Source organism: Choristoneura fumiferana, chromosome 3 (assembly GCF_025370935.1).
Source record: "Choristoneura fumiferana chromosome 3, NRCan_CFum_1, whole genome shotgun sequence".
Lineage (NCBI taxonomy): Eukaryota > Metazoa > Arthropoda > Insecta > Lepidoptera > Tortricidae > Choristoneura > Choristoneura fumiferana.
The window spans coordinates 12409146-12432461 of record NC_133474.1 but is presented as its reverse complement, the minus strand read 5'-3'; the positions used below and the strand labels follow the sequence as shown (position 1 = coordinate 12432461).

The window sequence follows — 23316 nt, the reverse complement described above, 5'->3', positions numbered from 1 at the left end:
AGAATCAACGTCCAGGTTTTATTAGAAAAAAATTGCTATCAATTCTAGATAGTTTGCAAGTATTTAAAATTCGAAACTGACTATTATCGACTTTGTTTTTTTTTATCAAGTTTAACAACTCAACCAAACAGTCATTGATATGCGTATAAAACACGACATCTTTAATCTAGGTACTTTTGTAAGGGTAAAATTAAATTAACTTATAACTTTTCTTTAATTAAAAAAAATTGTCTCTTGTAATAAACTAGGAAGGAAAAGAAGGGTATGAGGTATTCTGCTCTATGTGTACGAGTAGTAAATCGTACACATATATAGAGTAGAATTTTGCCCGAGGAAACCTAAGTAAATAACTTAGCATTATAGCAGCAGATATAGGTACAGTACATAAACCCTTGGAGCTCGGACGTGGTTTATGATTTATGGCGAATTAAAGCAAATGCATAGCCCTACTTTAGAATATATGTACTACTGCCCTTGCTAGCGCAGGCGCCGCGACAACGCTCCTTTTGACAGGTTAATATATCACCAACACGTAGAAGTAGTTAATTTCAAATGTAATCGAGTTTTAAAGATGTAGATACAGTTACAAATCTTGTATTCTAAATGATTTAAATAAGCTTGTTGCTCACTTAATAAGTTTTTAATTTATTGCATTTGGTAGTTTTATGAAATCAAGGAAATGTCATCATTTTATGATTTAATTAATTTAGTATACATACGGTTATTTATCTTCTTACTAAATACTATGCGGAAGGATCGAAGAATAACACGTAACTATATTTACCTTTAATAAGTACTAATCTACGAAGTCTTATAGCATATTAAGATTGAGATAACCCTCATAGATTCGTCTATAAATTGAATCCAATTAATTTCACGCCTCAAGTATGCTACAGGTGATATAAATAAATAATAGGCTTTTCTTATCTTGGAAATCTTAAAAACCAACTACATTTAGAACTCTACGTTTTAACGTAGAAGGCACATAATGCAATAGAGAGTTTAATGTTTCAGTAAATAAAATACTTATCAAACCTAGTACTAACAAGTGGCAAGAAATAGCCAGTACAATCAGCAACAAAGATATGAATACAGCCAAAGTGCAAAAAATATGTATACACGACCTTAATGTTCAGTTCAGGCAATAAAGTCCTGTATACATATTTTTGGCACTTAAAAAGCTGTATTAATATCTTTGTCGCTGATTGTACCACTTATACCTACCACTACCACCAACCATCTTAAATACAATTAATACAATAACCAACTTAACTGGCTGTCTGCTCCATGAACGGACCATGGAAACTATCATTGTTTAAAAAAACCTTTCTAAAAGCCTAAGTCGTTCTGTCCTGGCGCTTGAGTGTCGAGCTTTTAACGTGCAAGTCCCTGGATTAAACCCACGATTATCGACCACTAGACTAAGTTGGTATAACAGCATTACGAAGAAACATAACGAAGAAATGATAACTTACCGTAATAGTATCGTAAATGCCATTTTGTTCGGAGCGCAGCGCTACGGCGTCGGCGACGACAGCACGCTGCGGCGGCGGCGAGAGCGGCAGCGGGTCGCCCTCGCGCCGCCACGTGCGATGGATCTGCCAGCTAGTGTCCGAGAAGCGGGCTCGGTCCTGCCAAAAAAAAAAATCCTGGTATGAACAAAATAAATTAATAAAAATCACGCGACAACAATCGACAGTCCCAAAGTAAGCAAAGCTTGTGTTATGAGTAGACAAGGGATAAAAATTACACTTAAATAAAGTCTAGATGCTGCGATCAGAAACATCAGCTAACTAATTCTAATTTATTGAACTTAAAATCAAACATTAAAATGTAAAAAAAATACCTACCTACATTAAATCGTAGTGCTTTAAAAATTTTGTGGTTAGTTCATTTGAAAAACAAAATAATTGAATCTTGTGTCTTAAAAATGTTGTTTAATACCTACACGCGCAGCGTATGCGGCCGGGACAATGCGAGCACCGCGAGACAAAACAAAAGAAAATCGGTAAATTTCTTTTTCTTTTTCCGGAGGCAAGATATGTCTTAACGGCCAGTATTAAAAGAGCATCTAGAGGTTTTATTTACTTTAATCTGAATATGAACCACACCACATCTACCTTATTTTCTAATACTTTGTATAAGATAGGTACTAACGGAAAAAAGTTGCGCAGCAAATTAGAGAATTTAAGAAACTTAACGACTACATTTTTTTTCCACATCCCAGAATTTTAATTCAATTTCTAAGTTTGGCTTACGCGTGCTTAGTCGCGGATAACAACTAGTTTGCTACCTTTACGGGTTTCCGTATATTAGTTTCACTTTTTATTATGTAACATAACATAATAGGTATAATTTCTCGTAAAAAAAGATACTCCTAAACAAATAATTTTGAACTTTTTGGACAAGAAAGATACCTACTATGGACATAAAATTTGCAAAAAAAAAACAGATTATGTAGAGAGAGTAGATTACTTTTTTGTTTACCTCATTTTCATTTTATTTATTTATTTGAAGTTCACTAGCTTTAATTAAGTCTAGCATTTATAAAAACCCATCAGTTTGTCTATACTTTGATTTAATTTAATATTACGATTATTATGGGCACCATTATGTTCGACTCGCAAGTACCTTCGCAATCTATATATAGCAAATGCAAGGTCCTTAAGATTATAACACATTTTTGGGCCGACGTTATTAACGCTAACCCAAGTTGCTAATTTAATTCGAGTAAAAAGCGAAGACTATCATTACACAATTTAGACACGCCATTAGCGAACCAAATGTAATGTGTACTCCAAGGCAATTCCAAAAGCCTTACATGTCAACAATAAGATCTTAGATCCGGGTTGGAATGAATAGTATTCTTTTGCTGGTATTCTATGAAAATACTTTTTTGCATACTATAAGTAGTTTCTAACCGATTTTACAGTTAAGCTGAGAAAGCTGAGAATACGCTATGGTATTTTTTTATAAAAAAACACCATTTTATTTCAAGGTTCAAAGGTAAACTAAATTACCAAAGTCAACGCTTTATTATACCGCAGAAAACTCTCAATGGTCCGCTTTCTAGAAAGATTCTGACCAAATTGCCATGGAAAGGTCGTAACGTACAAACAGTTCAACAATTTGCAGTTTTAGTCACTCAAGTATTTTATGGTTTCAAGTTAAACATGGGCTTAGGCTGCATTATCTTATTTTGAATGACAATGTAGTCTCTGGACTCGTTAGGTACGGCTTTGGCGTAGCCAGATCAGTACACTGATCCAAAGTAGGTCTGCGTAGCATTCACGTCACGCGCTGGCCTGCTCAGATGGACTTCTTTGTAACACAAACGTTCTACACAGGATATTGGCTATAACTAATCGAAAAAGGCGCTAACGATATGGTTTCGAGACTAGGTAACCCCATGACATACTTAGTTCCTATTTCCTAAAGTTTAACTAATCAAATGTTTTGTTATTTTAGTTCCATTGTGTGTTTTTTTTTTTTTTATTTTTTTATTTGTAAGTAATTAGTTTTGTATTTTGATTTTATTGCTTTTTGTTTGTTTTTTTAGGAAATTTTGTCGCCTTCCGTGAAGTCGCCAAGCGGTCACAGCGGAAGACCAGCATTGGCCTACACGGCCAACACTATGCTGAGCTGGGACCGCTTCGCGATTTCGCAAATTGTTGTTTTTTTTTCTTTCTTTAATGTATTTTTATTATGTTTTGTGCGAATAGCGAATAAATATTTCTATTTCTATTTCAACTACCATTTACATACCTAAGTCTGATTACGTGAACAAGTCGCGGTTACATTAATATCTAATGATGTATTTACGCGTTTGGGCAGTAAATAGCTCATTATCGGGCTTTCAGTTTGCAGGGCGTTTGAACAATTAATTTCATTCAGCTACTGGTTAACTGTTATCTTGTAAATAAATGTCGTTTGGTAACCCGCAACGGAATTACTAGTACACATTACGGGTTTCAAAATCTCTGCTCTACATTGTGTGAAAATAGCACGGTGGATTAACGAGCAGGTAGATAAGATAATAAACATCCCACGTGGGCCGCAGCCTGCACTGTGATGTGCGATGATCGAGCGCACGCGTAGGCGCACGCATGCACTTAACATTTCGTTACTACTTTCGACACGTATCGGCGAGATAAGCCACCTCGAGGAATTAATAAAGTTATCCACGCCTCCAGCCGACCGCACCACGTTCTTTGATACGGCAAATTGGATTTGTTACACCGTTGGAAACGAACGACAATCTTGACTATCGTGGAAGCATGATGTTTTTGTGGTTACTATATTTATTGTACGTAAATTGACATCGAGTTCAGAAAAATGTTGAAATGTTTACTACTTTTTACTTTTCCCTCGAAAAATCATTGGTTGGATGATAGCCAGATCTTGTCATAATAACGAGTAAGCATAAAATTATTTGTTAATACTATTATTAGTGTCCGGGAAGTGGAATATAATTCATTAGCAAGCACTCAATCATTCATAACAAGATATTTCACACTTGTCAACTTGTCGGTTAATCGGAATGCAATGTAGGCAGGTGAACACTTGAGCATACAGTATGCTTTCTTTTGTGGAGAAATCGTTAGTCTTAGTGAGAGTTAGAATTCTAAATATATCGCTGTTTCACGCCTAATTTGGCATGCAATTTTAAGACCCCGCAGAAATGTTTCCTTTCATTAGAAAATAAACGGCAAAACCATTAAAACCTGAACATTGTTTGTACGAATAGCAGTACCTGTGAAGATATGATAATAATTTTATCTAGGATTTATTTATTTACATAATCATAGTTTTATTCTTATCAAGTTTCAACACCTCATAATCGTAGAAGTGTAATTTTGCTATGTAAAAGGCAAAAAAATATTAAAATATTCGTACAGAATTAACTACCGACGTGCAACGTGACTTTTTCACTTATCATGCTCTTAAAGTAGGTCAATATAGCCTTACGAGGCGGGAGTAAAGTGAGTACTTTAGTCCCTAGGGAGTAAAAGATATATTTTTTTTTTAATTTACTTCGAGTGACTTAGATAAACTCAAATAGCCAGTACTTGCTTAGTTTTTGCCATAAAATAAAATTGTGTGTCGACCATTTTCATGACGAAAATCGCCGATGCGATTTTGTTATATCTGTCTCTGGTTGGAAAAAAATACTTACCGCGAAAACTTAATTGTTGTAGAGCGTAAAACATAAACGATTAAAATAAATTGATTATTCTCACAATGTCGTCAAGTGATAATTATGATGTCGAGCAAAGAGCAAAATACATAATTGATAATTTTTTGCCGCCGAAATCTAGAAAGATTTATTTAAAAACCTATGAAAGTTTTATGGACTGGAGGAATAAGAAACGCATTAATTCGTTCACAGAAATGACTATTTTTTCTCCCAATCGAAGTGAAAAATAGTGTTTTCACCTCGAGCCTAAAAGCCAATATAAGCCCTCGGATAAATAGACACCCTTGGGTATATATTGGCGTAGTTTAGTCCCTCGATAAAAAATATACTATTAAATAGGTCAATTGTCTGCCTTGCAATAAAACAGCTTGATATACCTATTATGCAATAGGTCAAAACCAGTCGTCTACCTATAATAAGAAGTAATTCATTTTAATTAAAACAAGATTGTTTTACAAGAAATTGAAGACGTAGAGGGTAGAGTCGGATTTGGAATCCGTCCTTTTGCTAATTTATTTACCCTTGATGTTGCGCGGAACGAAACAACTCCAATTAACGAGATTGAACCCGTGGCTTTGCTCCTCAACTCTTGTCTAACGAGTTATATATCTTCGGCATGTCATCTGTTTGTTGGAAGTAATATTTGAATTTGTTTGTTATTTCAGTTTGATACCCTCAATTACCACTAATTTTCAGCCCATGCCTATTTGCTAAGCCTTTCATTGTAAAAACGTAGAATATAAGTCTATTATTTTTATGTATAGTAGGCTTCTGCCAAACATAATGTAAACAAGCCAACTAACACGAAGCAGAGTCTTTAAAAGGTCGCATTCTCTGTTTAACTCTATCCTTAATGTGACTATGCCTTCACAAATGCGATATAAACGCAGACATGAAAGCCGATAACAATAAGCCTTGAGTAGGGAAATACTCTAATGAGTTTATATACGATCATAGCCTAGGCTAGAACATACTTACTTAGATAACGTGCGTCATGTTATGATTATAGGTACTCACAGGACGGCATAAAATTATGTTGATTGGCATGTACCTACTTGTATGAATGACTTTTGTTTATTAATGTTTGACATTGACGATGAGTTTAGCATCTGACTAAACAACTTGCATTCAACATACTTTACACATTGAACGTGTCGTCCTTGTAGGTAGGTACACACAGGTTAAGTTTTTTCTTTCAACTCTTGCATTGTACATTGACTTTACGCACATAACATTAACGCCGTGCATACATATTTTTGCAACTTTGGCCGTGTCGATATCTTTGCCCTTAACTGTACTTGTTCTTAGGCGTCTTTTCGCGAATTTAAATCTCATTTATATTAATAAACATTAATGAAGAAATAAAAAAATGTTGGTGCAGCCATTTGGTTAATTTATTTCTTGTTAACTTTGTAATTGTCAAGGAAAGGTTCATATGTAATGAAAGAGAATGTTTAGAAAATTCCGTGCAAGTGTGAAAGAATGGATTAAAAATCTCTAGATATACACATATGAGTAAGTGAGATAGAAGACGCTTGCGGGATGGATTAACTCACATAACATAGGTAGGTATTATACCGGTGCAAAGTCAGGGCGGTGGCGGTATTTTATTTATTTACCTACACCAGAGACCTAAACGGGCCATTTTTTATTTTGTTGTCAATAAAAAAAATCTCAGATTTCAATGCAATTTGGTGAATTGGTAAAGTTGCTTAAATTCTGATTATGGTAAGCCCAATTTCACACTATGCCCTACAAATTTTTCCATTGGGTTACACAAAATGAATGGAGATTTCGTAACTAAACTGAAAATTTAGTTAAAGGAACTCAAAAAAAACAACAACAAAAAATGGCCCAAACACGAATTAAAATTGCGAAAATTTAAATATTTTCCTTTATAGCTACTACAAATTAATGAATGTTTGCGAGTTGGATTTCATGACAAGAAATGATGGCTTTCAGTAAGATGAACAACAGAAGGCTCAATGAACATCCGACTAGTGTCTAGACGCTCACGCTCATCGGACAGCATACATTACATGGTTAGTGAGTATGCTACGGGGAGCATAAATAACGGATGCCAGAAGTCGTAAACGATCGCAGAATAAAATTGCAAGTGGCTATTGGCTTAACTCGGCGGATCCTCCGCGCGGCCTCCGTTGCCTCGCGTCTCCGATAAGATAACCTTGCCTCTCAATTTACTTTGCAAAGCGCGCAGGGCGCCACGCTCACGCTAGAAAAACTAGCAGTACCTACCTAATAAAATGCTTATCAGTTCAATGTTGAAATGTAGGTACCGCCCGCATACGAGCTATACTATACGTAAGTATATACATTCGGCTTCAAGACCTCTCCGATATCGTTATCAACAGAAAGAGCTTGTTTTGTTGAGCATAACTTTTCCATGAAGATTAATCGAAACATACACTGTTATGTTACCGCTGCCGTCTTCTTAATAAATTAAGATTGATGAGGGGCAAATTAATTTTAGAGACATGTGAGATAAGCAAGAAACATCGTTGGCGCGTGCTTAAAAAAACAAACAAGGGTTCAGGAAGATAGAGGATGGCGTATTGTCCCAATGTGCGGGTCGAGTGGCCGGCTGGGTATACCTCGTTTTCAAAGGGATCGTCTGAGCGGGAAACTTGTTTCTGTTTATCGCCGCTGAACGACAGCCTCCTCTTGAACAACTTCATCTTAAAGCCGTGGTTGCCGCGGGCGCTGCGCATAAACGCCTCTCGCTTCAGACGGCGAACCTCATTATTCTACGGAGCCACTTTAAAGATTTTGGAACTTAAAATCACCACTTTGAAACGCACCAAGTTCACACTTTTTTTGCATACAAAAAATAGTAGACAACTATACACTTTTCATTTAGTAATGGCTAGTTAATAGCGATTCTTAAAAAATCGCTACAACTGCCGAGTGCTCCCGCCTTTTTACATTGTAGTGATATAATGCTAATAGTCGCACGTGCGACGGTGGCGGAGACGCATGCCGCGTGGGTGTCACCGGTGTATGGTCGTGCCGGGCGCCGGCCGCGCACTGTCCGCGGCGCGCCGGCTGCCGCGCGCTCGGCGTCACCTCACCGCTTCGAGTCACTTTCGCATTCACGCTTCGACAGGAACCGGGCGGGCGCTCCCGCCCTCCAATATTTTTGCACATCAATCATCTTTAACTTTAACACCTACCCATTTTATTAGTTTTTATCGCGTACCGTAATTTGTAAAGGTAAATTGCGAATTCATAAATTATAACTTCATAACTTTAAATTTAAAATATAATCTGCCAATTTAAGTCTTATTGGGGTAAGGCTTACGAGTTTTTTGCCCGCCCGTTCCAGTTTGTTATGAATATTGATGCATACGATAACTATTTGCGTTAACTTCTGATACAAGTAGTTTCTCTTTTTAAGTGAGTATTCATCCTTGTATAAGTAGAAACGGGTCATCTCTCGTATGCATCAATATTCATAACACACCGGAACGGGCGGGAAAAACGCTCGTGAGCTTTACCCATTAGGTAACTGAAAAATGCAATAATGCGATGGCAACTTCACATGCTTTTACAATTTTTATATTCAGTAAATTACCAATACATATTTTATAGGTCCGTTTTGCAGGTTGGTTATGGATATGTTTGTTACAGAAACAGTTGGATTGGAAGGTGAACTTATTCCTGTTACCACGAAACTTACTAGTAACGCTATAATAATGCTAAGCGGTTTTATTCTCCTGTTGTGGCAATGCCTCTTATAATATAGCCAATTAATTAACTTTTCCATTTTACTTCCATCCAAATATAAAGCAATAGTTTGTGCAAACGATCTCTACATCCGAATGAATAAACGTTGCATCCGCTGTTTACATAAACAACGAGCTATAGTTGGACAAATCAAAGTCGACCTGCGTTTGACACATGTCAATTACTCCGTGAAACGTGCTTTGAGCAATAACATTGGTATATTGGGATCAGAGAACTAGGATAGAACACCCAGCTGCTGCTTATAATTCACTGTTTGACGTCAGTAAAAATATTATTAAATAAAATAAAAGGCAACTGGCATTAGGAATACCTATGTAAAAGACGAGGTGTAACTATAAAGAATATAAATTAAATGGATAATTACCTATAATTGTCTTTGTAACTAAATCTTAAGCTTTTGACGTAAAATGCTTGAACCACTTGAACTCTACCTCTAGAATTCTTTTTTTTTCAACTTTTAAATATTTAGAATTTCACCATTGTTTCGCTTTGTTTTGAGCTTTGATGATCCCTTGGTATATTTGTTTATAATTTTATTTGGGATTTATAGTATAATTTCTTCAAGCAAGTAATCTAATTTTGTATACTGAATGCTCATTAAATTAAACTGACCGAATTTTGCAAGATCACTTCTTCAAAAATCATCAAATCAAATCAAATAAAAAAAAAACTAAGGACGTATAAATACCTAGTTCGCTCCCGGTTACATTCTTTCAGAATCAATATTCATTTATAACCATTTAGTGAATAAGTGCGCGCCAACCTTACCCGAAGGTCTAAATGGACATTAATTTCAATGAGAATTTAATAGCACTAAACGAAGTAAGTGCTTTTAAACTAAGTAAGAAGTATTACACTGACCCTTGATGCCTGATGTTGAATATATTATAAATAAATACGAAATTGTATATATGTATACATAATTATTCTGAACGAATGATAAGTACCTAATCTTGTTCCGTGTGTTTTATTGTTTAATTTGGGGTTTAGCCTGAACTGTTTATTTAAGAAACCGGGCAATGCGATGGATAACATCATAGCATAACAAATGGGATAGATGGAGCTAAAGGTTACTAGTAATGTTTGTATAAGAGCAGGAAGAGAGTACCATAGAGGTCGGAATGTAGCGCCGCAGCGTGGAATAGTTGATGTTTGAAGTGTCGTTAGCACTTTCTAAATCCTTGCTATGGCGTGCTAACACTCCGACAACATGTCCCGCTCCGACTAAGCTTGAACGTTGTAATTCAATATGCCTGTTCAATAAACCTGTCGATGTGGATAAAAATGCAAGTGGCAGGTAATTTCAGTACCTACAAAATAGAAACTTACCGCCATTTGAGCAAGCCACAATTTTAGTTTCATTAGGTATTATAATGTGTCATACAAATAGCATACAAATAGGCGAAAACAATATTTATAAAAGAGCAAATGCTTATTTGCGACAAAACTGTGCTATCTCCAAAGTTGCGATATTACCAGATGTCACAGTTTTGTCGCAAATGTGCGAATATCATATCAATAAAGTGAAAACATGCACTATACAAGAGAGATGCTATTTAGTTCAAACGGCTGAACACTTGATCATGATTTTTATCCAATTTTATATACAGGTTAATAGCTAAGGTGAAAATAATGTAGAATAATGGTTGAAACGAGCCGAGTTTCCCAAGTAGTGTGAAAATTAAACCTTTGACGCGTGAGCCACGTCTGGCCGACCGGCCCGGCCGCCGTCCGCGATCGTGCCACTTTCTTGTTCACGTCTCATCATCATAATCATAATGGGAAGTAATCTCAGCAATTTTCAGCTGCAAACAGCCCCTTATATCAGCAGTATCTCGCAGCTCGTACGTCCGATATTCTTCAACGCCAAAAACGTGAAAGTTTAATGACCAGAACCTTTGTGGTGGCTCTGATAGTAATTATTACGAGCTCATTTAAATTACATTTTTACCGCAATAACCGGAGAAACATTCCGTTTACGGTCGGTTTTAAGGTGTAAGCAGGTACCTATCTTTTGTACATTATGGTTATGAAATTACATTAGGACCTGATATCGTGTTGTTTTTAAATAATTAACCAAGTATGGTTTAGTAACGGTCGGGGTTCAATGTACTGTTTACTGGCGTGATTTGCTCAAAAACAGGTTAATTTTGTTAAAAATAGTAAGGCATTCTACCAATGCACAAGAAAATTATGTGCTTAACGGCCTATTTCACCGCTCATTTATAAATTTTATGTGACTGACAAATGAAATGCCGTCCCTGTTTATTCGGACAAGACAAAAAGAGCCGGCATCACAGATATTAGTCACACAAATATTTCAAAGACTAGTGAAACATGCCCTGAAGATCATTAAAATCCCATCTAGCTACTTACAGGATTTTGCGAGTGCGTGAGAGTCTGCACCGGGCCGAGCTGCTCCGCCAGCTCCGCCGCGCCCGACACCTGCAACAATCAGTCCTCATGCTCCATTAACTGGGTCAATTTCTCCCCGCGGGAAACAGGGAGAGCAGAAAAATGTGTCTGTGCTACCATTATTGTCGACTACGACTAACAATCACGTTATACAACCCGACAAGAAAACAACACCTTTACTGTAGAGTCTTTGTATTGCATAACTAACGTATTCTAATAAATTAGCCAGCAGGTTCTCCATGTAGGTACATAAAATAACAATTAGGTTCCTTCTATACAAACGTGAAATAATACATGTTTTCTTAATCTATAAGCAGTGATCATATTCATTCGTAAAAATATCTAATCCCTTACCGATAGATACTGTTCACAAACCACAAATCACATGCTTCAAACCTACACCGTTCTACCATAAATATTAATGTTGAGGTTTACCTTATTCAGTTTAGTGCTACGGTAGGTGCAGTCAACATAAACGTAAAAGATCTGCAGATATATCAAATATGTAGGTGCACAACAGACGGAGCTAACGCGGAGCTGACCTTGCTCTACTATTCTCTATTCGCGACTCAGCCTTGCCAAATCTCTCCTACTATCAAACAACAAATTTTATTGCGCTGAAAAAGCTACTGCAAGTGCTACTTTAATTAAAATTTTTAGATATCTAAATCTAGGCCTAGACGGCTTAGACATTATTAAAGTTTTTTTTTATTCAGTTTGTTGTTTGATTGCGAAATATTTTAGCAGGCTATTGAACATCGATTAATGTATATTACATGTATGAATTGCATTTGAAAAATTCCAAAAAACATTTACGGGGATATTCAGTGCAGCTATCCGAACCAGCAGCTGCATGAATCATTCCGGTACAATTGAAAGACACCTTGTATATTGTATATTTCAGGATTTTTTTGCAAACTCAATTATTTGATTATTCTTGTGTTAAGTCCGATACTAAATAAAATATGTAACAAAAGAAAATTATCGCTTTAAGAATAGCTATAAAATCATGTGTATTAGTTTAAGCACAATTAGGTACGGGCTGTTCTGTGCTCAAATCAGTCCGCCCAGGGGCTTCACTTGGTAGCTGTTGTCTATTATCGCGATATCTTCTCCATTTGTCACAACCGTGCCGTGCTCTATGGTAGATATGCATAATAATACATGGTTCATGTATCTACATATACCTCGGAGGTTTCTCATTAAAATTGATAGCTTTTCTTACTAGCTATGTGACCGTGTCCAGAAGCTATTATAAGCTGTTAAAGTAATGTTAATGTTAGTCGTACGAAAGCTATAAACTCTTACTATAATTGTAGACACTTTTCTTATGTTGTAAACTCCAGTTATGCTATAAACTTCTGTGCAATTTCAAAAGTTTAATATTAGTACCTGGTATGGACCAGAATACGATAAGTAAACGACCGGTTAAAAGGCAATCACTGCATCACTGCAAGATTTATACCTAACATTCTTCACGGATTCCGCGGGAGAATTTCTAAAGGCATATTCAGAATAAATTACAGTATTCGCAGGTACTCGGCCTAGTCCGTGGCCGGTACGTCACGGACCACCATTACTCGCCGTTCGCTTCGTAGGTGAAACTTCTGGCAATTTATGCATATTGAAAAACACATTGTTTATGGTAAACAGTACCCTGGCGTACCGTATCGCGAATGCCGTTGTTGAGCACCATTTTGTTTAAATGCAAATTACGGACTTGAATTTCAACTTTACCTTTTGAAATATGAAATACGTAAATCCGGTTTCTTAAATTTTACTTGAAAATAATTGATCGTGATATACATTTAATTATTTTTCTTAAATTCTTGATGGTAAAAGGTTCTCGCTGATAATGACATAATGATGGGTGATGTGGAGAAACCTTACGTTACACATCATAATTCAAGAGTGAACAAACGTGACACAGGTAAATATATACGGACGTATCACTTGACGACACAATCTCAATAATGATAGTATATAGTAATTACAGCGATTTTTTCTGTCTCACTGAATATGATGACAAAGTATAGGTACTTTCCAAAGTTTCACAACTCCACCACCGTAAACCGTAAACGTTACCGTAAATTTGTAAATTAAAGAGTCATTAAACTTGTTATCATAATTCAAATGAACTTAAGTACTGAGATATCGCAGCTGGGCTTATTGGGAAATATTGTCGCGCACAATTATTTGGATAAGCTCACTTAATTATCTTTATTTGAATGCCTCTACCTAGTTACCTCTCTGAAAGTGAACAAAGAATTTTTCACACCGTTTGGGAATCAGAAGCCATTCAGCCAATATAAAAGAATGTTTTGCTCTATTTGTCGATCCTTGTTTGTTGATTGCTCCTCTACCACTCAAAGGTTGACTGGCAGAGATCTCTGCAGGGATAAGTCCGCCTTTGTACTTAACACTTTACTTTTATTTATGTAAGCTTTTTGTTTTTCCTTTTTGTACAATAAAGAGTATAAACAAACAAACAAAAGATGCCACTAAACGCAAACTTGTGAAACTATTTTTAATTAGACCTTAAGTGAAAGAGGTGCAAAAAAAATTGGTAATAATTGACTAAGTATAGCTTGACTTTACTGCAATAATATCGATTCAATCTAACTTTTACTTCGAAGGAAAAATTTCAAGATCTGGTATGAAAGAACTATTAAGTTTATATCATCACGTCTAGCTAAGGCCACGGTGTTACGTATAATATAAACATAAAATAATAGACGAGGCTATAAAATACTAATATGTCGCTCTTATGTCAGACTAGAGCAGAGCGCAAACCTAACGATGGCACAACACTCATAGTCACTACTATTGACATCGTTGGTCAATATTGAAATTGTTCACAGCTCTATAATAAAAACCAACATTTAATTTTAAATATGAACAAGTTAAATGATTAAAATACGTTTTTTAGTTGCTTTGAAATTAGATATAGAGCTGGCAAACACGCGATAAATTTTGCAATTGTCATACAAAATGTAAGGGGGAATTGCTTTGGTGTCAAATATCCTAGCGGAAATAGTTTTACAGAAATCAATCGTAACATGTACTAAATCCAAGCAACTGTTTACACGAAAGAGGCAAGTACAATAGAATAGGTACTTAAACTACGAGAGTAGTTCGCTAACAACTGGCGGTAACTTATTGCTGGACATCTCTCACGGGCTTTCGGACATTTATAAATCGAGCTACTAATGACATTCACAGAAATGAGAAGCTATTCTGTATTCATTTCGTGAAATATTACTTTAACTAAGATAAAATGACTAAGGTGTGAAGTAAATGAAACGAATCCGTATAAGCAGATAGAAAATCAGTAGTACATCTACTTAACGTTTGTAATTGTACTTCACCCCTGTAAATAATTTGTGAAAAGTAATAACAATAACCGAAGAAAGTTGTACGTACTTTTTAACGAATAATTTAATTTTAGTTCAGTAAACATCAAATTAATTACCTACTAAGTAGTCTATGACTTTTAAATCAGCTGATTCATTATTTCGAACCATTACGAGTAAATACCAAGTAGACAAAACATAAAAAATTAACTAAAATTTCCACTAAGTGTCAAGAATTTACATTGATAAAATAAAACATCTGTCTATGTAAGACCGAAAGGGGGTATCTCCACATCTACGTGTTACTTACACATATTTTTGACGTCTTTGTAAACTGCTGAAAAATGCTACTTGGTTCTTGTTTTACTTCCCATTGGTACAATAAAATCTCTATCGCTTTGCTTTCTACCGTCTACTTTGAGTTTTGTGAAGTGTGATTATTTTCTTGACATAGCGCATTAACTTCAGAGTTATCCTTTGCAATCGTAAGGAATGCTATTTTATCGATAGTAAACGGCAAGACGTGGAGAACTCCACATGCCGCATTGCCGTTAAAATAAAGCTATTTGATCACCACTCCTAGTCCCGTGAGGCGCGCGGCCACGGTACCGGCCCCATTTGAGTTGATCGACTGCAGACCCCCACTTACTGATGTTTATTAGGTCGATCAGGAAATCGCGAAGTTAATACTCAACAGTTTATTTTCATAGTTCTTGAATCTTTTCATGGTAGCCGCGGTTACGCACAGACCGCCCCGAATTAGAACTATGGACGAGCGGCGATTCAAACACTCAATTAAACTCAATTAAATTTGATGACCGGATGGCCAAGTGGTTAGAGAACCTGACTACGAAGCTTGAGGTCCCGGGTTCGATTCCCGGCCGGGGCAGATATTTGTATGAATAATACGAATATTTGTTCTCGAGTCTTGGGTGTTTAATATGTATTTAAGTATGTATTTATCTATATAAGTTTGTTTATCCGTTGCCTAGTATCCACAGTACAAGCTTTGCTTAGTTTGGGACTAGGTCAATTGGTGTCAAGTGTCCCATGATATTTATTATTTTTTATTTATTTTATTAACTAAGTAGAACAAAACAAAAGCATTAAAATTATTATTAAGTTATTATTTCATTGATGAACAAAACACAAAGCTATTTTTAAAATTTCTTGTTCTCAAGTAGTCAAAACAAAAGTTTGCATTGACGCAATTGATTGCAAAGTTCTCAAATTCAATCAGTTGCTTACGCAATTGTTGAAAGTGTCGCAACGAGCAGCCACCGTTTTAAGCGTAATTAATTTCTCGCTGAACTCAAAATATCCATAAACAGAAAACACAGACGTCACTTGTATTTGTACTTACCTAATTAAGAAAGGCATGTAATTTTAATTTCCGCCCGGCTGTGGTGCCTGGTGGTAGTGTGGTATCACGCGAGTGGCAGTTAAGACACAATTTGTAAGCATGTTGCTATTAATTACGGGAACGGGCGGTCCGCCGGCGGCGTCCCACACTCATATTCTGGCAATCCAATTTCAAAATTATGCTCTTGTGAAATCTCTTCCGTTCGCTTACCTACAAAGGATTTAGTTCGTGCATAAAACTTTTATTTAAAACATTATTTTGAAATGTTAATTAGTAGCTATTTTTTTGGGTAGAATAGTAGAGCGTTATCTACTGCGTTAGTTATAGGTATACACAGAATTATGTACATATTATACTAAGATCGTAATTTGCTTCAGTAAAACTGTTTGGATTCGTGTTACTATGAACGTAATGGTTTAATGTTTTAATTCTTTAAAATTCGTTCCAACTTCGCTCAAAAAATATTTTCCCAGCTCACTCTCCCGTCTAATTGTATCTGACGCGTTCACATTAATTTTAATGCTGGGTGGCTTCCTTTACCGTGCCATGAGAAAATGTACTTTTGTAGCTTTTATGTCGGTTAAGTTGTATTAAACAACCTTAGCAAATTAATCTACGACACTGGCGACGGATTTCAAAAATAACTGCAACTGAGAAATACATGACAACTCTACATAACTTTTTTTTACGTTCGTTGATAAAAGAAAATATTTAATGTCAGATAGCAATACATACATAACTACATAACTATCCTTGTATATGTAAGTATTAATTTAATAACTGAAAACCAGAAAGTAGTTTGCTCAGAATCAAGAGTAGAATCGATTTCACTATGTTTTAAATCAGGTTGTGTTTGAACTCCCTTTTTTATTGCGCCGAATCTAAAATTTACGAATACAACATGCGCCAATTAAATGTTTTAGCGAGATTGTATACTACTCGTATTTAGATAAATAATACTGGCCGTTTTGCTGTCAGTTTGATTTTCCTCTAAAACGTCGAAGTGCAACTGACAAATACAAATTATGAGTGTAGAGTTAAATATCAAAAAATGAAACAATTTTTAACCTTGTATATCTATAGATATATACAATTCCGGAGGAAATCTACGACAAAGAATAGTATCATAAACAGCTGAAGAGAATGATAACGATAAATTCAAATTAAGCCACAAGCACAGAATATATAATAGTACTAACGTACCACAAGTCTTAGTACGGCGAAGAAGGTGCAATTAGGAACCAATCGGCTACTTTGTTCTGTTTGTATATCATTTATTAGTGTTGAGATATTAGAGTAAGGTCAAGTAGGAATACGTCTACACAACACGGATGAATACGGTATCCATGAAAGTCGGCCAATCAAATTGACAGTGTACCTTTCTGCTATCACGAATATAATACGTGTTAAGATTAAGATACCCCTTATATAAATACGCCAGCATCTTCGTTCCGTTTTACCACTTATTCAACTGGACGCCTTTGACCAAGTATGCGGTCACCGACAACAAGTTAATACCCTCGGTGAGATGTCTTTACCCTGAATTAATAATTTATCCTGAGTATAACATTATTTTTTGTAACAACATTTAATGCAAATAAAATATATTTCTATTTCTACAAATTAAAGAGTAAACTGCGCGAGAGATACCAACTCGAAGCAACCACGCCACTGTACATGTTTTTCCATGACAAACTATGACAAACTAATAGTTAGTTTAGTACATATTTTTATCAGTCAATTTAAAACATCACATTTTCACCACGTAAATATTAAAAGGAATAATAATCTTTTTTTTTAATTTTCACCAAAAAAGCTTGCAACTAAATAAGGATTAACTCAACTTACTACAAAAATAAGATATTGTTATTATTATTACAAAAACTAAATCGACTCAAGTAAAATCATGGTATGTCAAAAAGAAAACTAATGTTGTGCAGAGATTAAATCAATTCTGTTGGATTATTTTCTTCCTTTACTTACTTGCCGCTTCCTGTCACTATAAATCGTGAAGGGTTCGACGAAAATGTTTTAAAAACAGAATGCGAAAGAAATAACTCGTTTTCGTGCACGACAGAGGTTTTAAAGGGAACTCAAAGATTTAATTATTCTCGGGTCACACCTACTCACCAACACATTACTACCATGTGACTATTGTCGAAATTTAGTATGTAATTCCTAAAAATACATTATTTTTCGCTATAGGTGCTCCCACAGCATCACAGAATTGAAGCCAGCTGAAATTTATGGTTTCAATTAGAAGGATAGGTACGCCTAACGGCGCAACAAAACAAATAAAATTACAATAAACAATTAAGCTCTAACTATGAAAAATGTTTCACGTTTATTTATTTCGTAATATGAAAATCGTAAATTTAGCTCATGGGAATTAAAAAAAAACGTAACTGGCAATTCCATTGTCATTTACATACAGTACATCTGTACACTTTTCTGAATTTAGCCACGCTCCGGTGCTTCAGATAACGTAAGTTTTATGATCCTCATTTAGCAAGTTCAATTTCAGTAGATTGCTCGAAAATCAGGTAATCACGTAATTATATTTAGATTAGTGTCATCACCGTAAACAAACACACTTGTAACATAGCGATGAGTTTCTCCTTTCCGTGTGTATTTCGTAATCCAAAGCAATGTAAACATATTTTATTCTTAAAACAGCTCGCAAATACGTACAGTACACTCGACGTTTGGGCTTTACATAAGTAATACACAGGAATGTGTTCAGTGTCAATCAGAAAACGTTTTAACTAACAAGAAATCGATTATCGAGCTTTTACAATCGGTGTCTCTGGCGTCGAAATCGTGATTTGATCGAACAAAAAACATGCCTGTTGTAAAGTGATTAGTGCAAAGCGGACGTATTTACCTGTACGAATGTAGAGAACGTAATTATTAATAAAAAAACGACTAAGTGCGAGTCGGACTTGTGCAGCGAGGGTTCCGTACACATTGGTAAATATCAATAAATAGGTATATAGAGTTAGCAGAACCCTACTCCTAAGCAAAATACAGCAGTGTGGGATTATTTTAGATTGATTACAGACATAGAATTACTTTCTTTACCTTAAGAGCTACCTTCATAACAAATTTTAAGTTTCTTAGACAATTGAAAGTACTCTATAGGTTTTGTTTGCCCAGCAATTTGTATGAAAACACCTGACTGTATCTTTTGATTTCATTGACTTAGTTTTTTTTACCTGACTGAGAATTTTACTGATCTGAGAATTTAATATTAATTTCAGCTTGATACCTTTACGCGTTCCTGTCTTGCCAGACGGGCGAATGGACAGACGAACATAAAATCGATTCTGTAAGGATTTCGTTTTTGCCAACTGGGGTACAGAACTCTAAAAATACAAAAAAACTTCGAACATTCGAAAATACTGTTTGCATTACACATCCGTTACATTTTATTTTTTGTACAAAGTATTTTGTACTTGTTTTGTTTTTATTTGACTTAAATTAAAAAAAAACAAGTCTGGTTATTACTGTCACGTATTTTCCCAATAGTGTTGGTAACAGAGATTTTAATACCTACGTTAATCAATGTATTTTTTTTTATTTTAACTCGTTTACACATTAATAACGCTTTGGATATTGTCAGAATTGTAATGGACTACCAGTTCAGTTCCGGGTCAATCGGTGCCGACTGATGTTTTATATCTATCGTAATAATTAAACTCATATTGATAGCATCAGATGCCGCACCGGTTATTAAAAGAATAGACGGATGAATACAGAGCATAAAATTGCTTACGCATCTATTTGGAATAATGCTTTAGAATAGAATCTATCTATACTATATGTATGACTGATTTTGATTTAATTGATTGATCCCGGCCGGGGCAGATATTTGTATGAATAATGCGAATGTTTGTTCTCGGGGCGTGGATGTTTAATATGTACCTATTTAAGTATATATTTATCTATATAAGTATGTTTATCCGTTGCCTAGTATCCATAGTACAAGCTTTGCTTAGTTTGGGACTAGGACAATTGGTGTCAAGTGTCCCATGATATTTATTTATTGAATAAATAAAAAAATTACCTATTTGGGAAAAAGTTGTAACAATAAAGGGTATAAAAATAACGTATCAAAAAGAAATATTAAGTTTCTTAGATATTTTTTAAGTGAACGATAGCAACGTTATCCGAGATAGTCTATCTATTTAAAATTTATGAAATAATCATAATAATTAGATCATTTGTTTCAGGCATCTTGGCCCAAAAATTAAAGGTATCATACGCCTTGGTCTGTTCTCAGCTGAATTAATGACCTTATAATTACTACCTTAACAACTTTGCAGAGCCATAGAAGATTAACAAAGCTGGATTCACGCATAATGTTCGAGACTAAGCCCATTAATTCCCAGAGACGAGGTCCTGTGCTAAAGACTTAACGATAATGAGCCGCGTAGCCTGTATCTAGTCCCACAATATTCGCGGACACGTAATGAAGCGGTACTTTACAATAATTATAATGAGACCTAATTTACAATTGTAAGTAGTGAGAACATATAATATTCACAATGCAAAGGTACAGTCAAATCATTTGATTCCTGCCTGACCCTGAGTAATTCCCCTGTCAAGCAATGCGATGTCATTATGGCCTTTTCTACGAAAAGGTTCCACAATGGGTCACGATTCAGTTGGTAGGTACGATAGTACATATTTATTTAAAAACCGGCCAAGAGCGTGTAGGACACGCACAAAATAGGGTCCCGTAACCATTACGAAAAAATTAAGTAATATTTCTCTAAGGATTTCGTATTTTATACGGAATCTTCCAAGCTTAGGTATATTTTACCCTTAAACTACTAATAATTCTCAAGCAAACTCAGCCGTTATCATTTTCCTTGTAAGTTTGATATACTTACTACCATCTTGAGTTTTTTCAAATTTTTCCACCCACCTGTTTAGATTTTAGAGGGGGAAATCAATGAAAATTTTCACTTTAAAGTTGAATATTTCGCAAACAGATCACTGAATCGAAAAATCGTCTTTGCAAACCCCTAATAGTTTTAAAAGACCTATCCAACGATACCCCACACTAAACACTATAGAGTTGGATGAGAAAAAAAAATCACCCCCACTTTACGTCTATGGGAGGTATCCTAAAAAATTTTTTTGTTAATTTTTTATTGTACCATTTTGTCGGCATAGTTTATATATATATATCCGTACAAAATTACAGCTTTCTAGCATTGATAATCCTTGAGCAAAGCCGCGGACGGACAGAAAGACAGACAGACAGACAGACATGGCGAAAACGGGCACGTTTTAATTTTTTGTTGACAAAACGACTAAGAGATCTCAATGTCCTCTATTAAAAACTGATATAATAAAGCTCTTAGTAATTTTTTGCTCCTAATCAGGAAGGCTGTGTACCTAAGACTCAAAAATTTCTCCCTCGTTTAGTCTTGTATCTGACCTGGAAATCTGTTAGATATCTTAAGGAAAGCTTCATAATAACGTTCAACAATAAGATCCGTACACTTCACTAGAGTAACAATCGAGTAAAAATAATAATAATAATAACTTATGTCATGTTATACGCGCGATTATGTGTGATGTGATCTGTTAAAAATCGATCTGAGGTCACACATAAAAAGTTTCACATACACTTTTGGTTTTGACTGTACTTACAAAAACTGTCATTTGATTGCGATCGCGAGCGCCAGTAACGTTAGGCAAACGATCTCTGGTCGTTTATTTCTTCAGGATCACTACCTAGTATATCACTACTAGTCATAATTGCCTAGACATAATTACCTAGACATAATTGCCTAAACCTAATTGCCTTTACATATAATTTCACACAACCATTTAATGATAACTTACATAATCATCCTACTTTTTACCTGTTTATTTGCATTCTTACAATAATAACATCGCGCACCCACGGCGTCATCATGCAAATAAAGCAGCACAATCACAATCAGCGAATACCACAGACACCGCAAAGAATGCCGACAGATATAAATAAATGCAGCCGTCTGTCCGATCTTTATGGATTTATCGCGCAAACGTTCATATCACTGCGCATGTCTTGCTGATCCCAACTCGATCATTTTCGAATGCTTCGTCTTAAATATTGATCTACTTATACTTAAATCTTCAACTTCAATTTCCCAACATTGTGCGAAGCAGGTACCTATATTCTATTTAAATTAGTTCAAGAAGTGTTGTTCTTACATGGTATTAGTGGAATCTATTGTACCTAATGATCCCATTGCTGTAGGATTCGCACTGACACTCAATCTCGATTTAGAAAAATCTGTAGTACAAAAGTAGATAAACGAATCGTATGTCTAAGGTTTTGAAATCTGAGCAACTAAAACCTTTCATTGGTTGCTTGTCAGGGTTGTTTTCATCATTTAGCGTATTTTCAAGTTTGGTTTCGCATGCCACATTATCAGTAGTTAAGTCTATTTGGATAACAAAGTTCACCGACACTGGAAACTTTGAAGATGTTTCATGATTTTCGGGTTATTTTGAGCCTTTTGATAGGTACACAAAGTTCATCGTTTCGTTTGTGATGGTAAACAAAGCAAAATCACTTAACCAATTTGGTAAAAACTTTTACACCTAAGGTCAATGCGACTCTTCGTACGTTATGTTTTTTTTATTTATTTACCTATATATTTTAAAATCACCCGTAATATGCAGGAAACCATCATGAGATCATCGGCGTAGTTAAGTTTGAACAAAGGTCACATAAGGGAATCCCAATATAGCCAATACTAAAAGGATTTAGAGAAACGATGTTATTAATCCTTTCTCGTCCTCCCTCGCGCAGATTAATTGCCCCTGCGCCCGCGTCTCGCCAAATTCCCCAACAAGCGAAACGACCTTGCATTGTTACTGTTCCTGGCTCTCCGTTTGGCATGAATAAGTAAGCGTATTAACTCGATAAAAGATTGGACAGACTCGATATTTATTGCCAACCAATAACAATTATTATCAATTACAAATAACAAACGATGATAAAACTTCGCGCATACACGAGCGCCGATGAACGTGATATTACATAAAACAGTTCAATAATTACGTAGAATACGGTTAAATGAGGCGGTACTACTACGTTTAACGTTTAGTAACAAATTAAATTTCGATAGGAAACCCTAGAGCAATTGCATTAACATAAGTAAAATATCGAGGTATAATAAAAGCACCGTATGGTAAGGTCTTAGAGTTGTAGTAAG

General features: G+C 35.4%; 1 protein-coding gene across 8 annotated transcripts in view; it reads right to left on the bottom strand.

Moving 5' to 3' along the window:
- by (focal adhesion protein tensin) overlaps positions 1 to 23316 on the bottom strand; it is a 120990-nt gene that overhangs the window by 51046 nt on the left and 46628 nt on the right. For 5 of the 8 annotated variants that reach the window (XM_074085690.1, XM_074085693.1, XM_074085692.1 and 2 more), the window contains 2 exons: positions 11339 to 11407; positions 1476 to 1631 (listed from right to left, as the gene is read on the bottom strand). In XM_074085690.1, the coding sequence (XP_073941791.1) occupies positions 1476 to 1631; positions 11339 to 11407 (225 nt within the window). Of the gene's footprint in view, positions 1 to 1475; positions 1632 to 7809; positions 8267 to 11338; positions 11408 to 11812; positions 11914 to 23316 lie in introns of those variants that run through there. The other 3 variants (XM_074085698.1, XM_074085696.1, XM_074085691.1) reach the window with 3 other exon arrangements.